At 42.5% G+C, this 4,118-nt stretch overlaps 1 protein-coding gene across 1 annotated transcript; it reads right to left on the reverse strand.

Moving 5' to 3' along the window:
* Positions 1-558: 558 nt before the first annotated feature.
* LOC139714644 (potassium channel subfamily K member 2-like) lies at positions 559-2,874 on the reverse strand. Its single transcript, XM_071626324.1, has 2 exons — positions 2,535-2,874; positions 559-1,214 (listed from the first exon to the last, which is right to left on the reverse strand). The coding sequence occupies exons 1-2, from the start codon at positions 2,872-2,874 to the stop codon at positions 559-561; spliced, it is 996 nt and encodes a 331-aa protein (XP_071482425.1).
* Positions 2,875-4,118: the final 1,244 nt, after the last annotated feature.

Here is a 4,118-nt window from a genome sequence, read left to right on the forward strand (position 1 = left end):
AAATACTGCACTGTAAGCCTATAAAGGGCAGTGTTGTATGAAGCCCGACAAAAACCATGCATGTGTATACCTCTGGTAGACAGTAATGAGGAGCTTGTCAGAAAATGACGAGAAAACCAAAGCAAACCACTCGAACATAACACATTTCAAAGGAACTTCACGTTGTCGAGATACGAAGTGATACAATGAGCAGTATCGTTGTACCTATAGATATTGAATTTGTGCAAAATATCGAGGTGCTTTTTCTTCGCTATGCCGCGCGTCAATGAAGTATATGCACTAACTTCACGAATGCGCGATGTTAGAATGATATTGCGGTGACTTGCGCTGTAATAATATACCGACTACAGTATATCCACTTTTACTCTCCTTCTAACCACATAGGCCTGATCATAAGTGATATTTCCAGAAATTGTTACCGTATCTTAATGATACAACACATTGCATATACTTATACTGACTCAAAAAAATCACACACATCATTATATCATTCTCCAGGAGTGAAAAGTGAAACGTGAATGAAAGTCTCTTAAAGTTGTAAACGATTTTACGTTTCACTCAGTCCACATTGCCCCCATATTCCATCGCCCCAGACTGACTATCGGCGTCCAGGTTTTCGATCGCTGCAGATTCGACAGGTTGGACAGTCTGTTCGCGCTGGTCCGGACGCGACTTCTTTTCGCCGCTGGCCCTGACTAAGATTCTCTTGACAGCAGTTCTCGCAACTGTCTTTGCCCGGATAATGCCTTTCTTCTGCGAATCTGCCAAGGCTTTCAGCGCCATAGACATAACACAGAGACCCATGAGAAGATATATTACGAGAGCGAGTTTGAGGATCCACAAACCCAGCAAGTCGTCGTGCGTGTCGCCCGCCACCATGTCCCCGAAACCGATGGTGCTGAGCGAAATGAAGCAGTAGTAGACCGAGTCGGCGAATGACCATCCTTCTGTGAAGGTGAAGACCAGACCTGGGAGGAGTAGCTCGACGGCCAGCACGATGATGAAGTACAGAATTATGTGTACGAAGTGGCGCGCTCGATTCGACGGAATGCAGGTGGTCAGACGATGTATGTTGTGTCGTATCTTTTGCCACGTTCCCTGCAGGGCGACTCCGATGAAGAATAAAAACCCGCCCGCCAGAGGGATGCCGAAAAGGGCGTAAAAGGAGCAAAATATTCGACCACCAGTGGTTAGGGGAACGAAGTTTCCGTACCCTGTAAAAACGACAACAATAATCAACCAAGACAATTATTTTAATTTGGTGGGATGTATCAAGAGGGAATAATAGTGACAACAGAGGCACAGAAGGCAAAATATGTCTAGATTAGTAGTTATACCCGATCGGTGACGGTACAGAGGTTCTTTCTCATTCCATATGGCAAATGTGCGCGATAAGTCAATCGTATACTTCTGAGAAAAATCATCTACGAGAAGAAAATAATGTTGGGCCGTCTTCACATCTTAGCATTCAAGTTTACCCCATTCAGAATGTAATGAATAAACGCCAATTCCCGTGTTGTTCAAAGGAAGTTTTAAACACATTACACAACCGCTTGTTTTTTCTTATATCTGAAGCTCATATATTACCTTGCACAAAGAAGAAAAGGAAATAAATGTATAACTTTATGTGTGTGTCAGGGATACTGAGTATTAAGTTTCTTTATTCATTTTGTATATTTAAACATTCAAGTGGAATGTGTAGCAACAAATAAATTGGATGTAAAGCAAATGCTTGGGAAAGTGCATTTATGGACTGTCTGAATGTGTAGACGGTGTTTGTGATTGTATTTGTATTGGTTTGTTTATGTCAACAATGTTGCTCTGGTATTTGTCAAGTAATTCTCGTTGCTATACCTATATTGATCGAAATTGAAGTATAATCTGTTAGAGCTAAATCAAAAGCAAATGTGTATTCCAAATTAATTACGCATTCAGACACCATAACACACGGACGAGAGCATCGAATAAGCTACAGACCCTGTTGAAAGTCAAAACATATGAATTACAGTCAATTGCGTCTTTCTCCTTAATAATTATGAAAAAGAATAAAAACCAGCTGCTTAAAGGGATGGTATAGTATTGGTTGAAGTGAAAATTCAGCTTTCCACTTTTGCGAGATATTTAGAAGTTACTCTATGAAATGTTAAAAAGCCTACAATTCTAGGAGGAATTCAAAGGTTATTTGATGAAAATCAGTTTTGAAATGGAATGAGATATCTGAGATATACAAAATCAAAGTGAAATAAAGGGATCCTATTAAAAGGTGGGTCCCACCTTTTATTAGGATCCCTTTGTTTTGGATATCTCAGCCATTTCAAGACCAATTGTCACCAAATAACTTTGAATTCCTCTTAGAATTATATGCTCTTTCATATTTCATAAGAGATTTCTCATTATCTGAAAAAAAAGATCATCATCAAAAAAACTTTGGAAACCTCAAACCCCCATCTCAACCGAAACTGTATCATTCCTTTAACAAAAACAGGAATGCACACGAGACACTTATGTGACATATTGTTGTTACCATACTTTACCTATTGTCGTCACGATTGTGGAAGCAAAGAAGAACGAATTGGGCATGTCCCAAAGAGACTTGGATTCCCTGATCCTCGCCCTTCGCGTGGCGCTGATCACGTTGCCCGACACAGCATCACTGACGTTCCGAAAGAACTGTTGGATCGACTCGTTGTTCCAGCAAGGGTGCTCATTGACGAAGTCGATGATGGAGACGAGCAGACGTCGTTGGGAAGTGATGTTGTAATCACTCTCAGCCAAAGAGAAAACGACAGCACCGATGACCATGTAGAAGAAAATGGTCAGGGTAAGAAGGGCCACCGTTAGCAGCAGCTTCTTGTGATTCGTTTTCTTCTTCATTTAGCTAGTCGAGGTTTCTACCCGTCCAATGGCAAAACTTGGATTCCAGTTACATTCCAGTTACATTCGTATCGTGAACACTCCTTTTTGCTCTTGATACAGCTATACGGGGCTCAATGGCGTATTTCCGCGTTATCGCATAATGTTTAAGTTTCAAACGACATTCGTATTACAGCGATTGGATGATGATATTAGGCATGGCAGCAGCAATGTTCTCTCTGTTTTCTATATATTAGACAGACCTTGATTGAGTCAGCTACGATGCACTGGCCAGTTCTCCACAGCCACCATCATACGAGCCTTATGAACGAGTGCATGGGTCTGTTCAAGAGCCAGATTCCAAATGAGACTCCTTTGCCTTTTGGGAGTTATGAGCCTGACATAGGCAAGACACAGCTAACCACTATCGCTAACAATGACAGAAGCAGCGGCGGAGTTCAGTTTTGCTGGCAGGTAGGCTGTGATAATGCAAGAAGCGAAATGTCACTCACTAGTAGGGCTACAGATCCATCGGTCCATCTGTATACAGCCCAGTGGGCACGCTGGGTACAGAAAAAAAAAAGCCTCAACTGATAGTTGTTGTTCGTCGCTGTATTATTTCTTGTTTTTGTTTTGTAATGGTGGTACATTTATAATCAGATGCGACTGCCCCCCCCCCCCTCCCCCTTGCGCCATCGTATTGCCGCGGACTCGAGAGGGTTGCTGAAATAAATATTGTAACCCGGCAAGGCCGTGAAGCATCAGGAGGCGGAATACTTGATCAATATTTAGTCACATTAAACACAAGTCTGCCTATAATGATGCAAACTCGAATGCTTTCTGTCCAAAACTGGTATTTTTGTCTGCACAGCTCTATACCAGGATCTCTGGCTGCATGATATGTTACTTTTAGTAATTCTAGAATGGCCCCATACGGCAATATGTTTTGTTTGTTTGGGTTTGGACGCATTTTACGGCTGTCACTAAAGGGCTTTTTACACTTGTAAAATTTTGCTTAGCCCCGGACCAACGGTGGGGCTAAGGGGGGGCCTTAGCCCCACCGTTGGTACGGGACTATCCTTAGCCCACTTTCTGTTTACACTCGTTTTTGCCAAAGTGGGCTAGCCCCACCGATAGTACGGTACTATCTGGCCCTGCAAAATAGCAGGGGTTAGCACCGCAATTGCGGTGCTAGCACCGCAATTGCGGTGCCAAGCAAGTGAGTGTAAACAGAACGAAAAAATAATCCGGGGCTAAGCGACGGA

Source organism: Diadema antillarum, unplaced genomic scaffold (genome assembly GCF_040938485.1).
Source record: "Diadema antillarum isolate AM-2024a unplaced genomic scaffold, OU_Dant_1.0 seq00002360_RagTag, whole genome shotgun sequence".
Lineage (NCBI taxonomy): Eukaryota > Metazoa > Echinodermata > Echinoidea > Diadematoida > Diadematidae > Diadema > Diadema antillarum.

Excerpts from the sequence above, each read along its gene's own strand:
- LOC139714644 (XM_071626324.1), bottom strand. The coding sequence starts at position 2,874 with ATGAAGAAGAAAACGAATCACAAGAAGCTGCTGCTAACGGTGGCCCTT. Across the intron at positions 1,215-2,534 it reads CACAATCGTGACGACAATAG|GGTACGGAAACTTCGTTCCC; the intron begins GTAAAGTATGGT and ends TCGTTTTTACAG.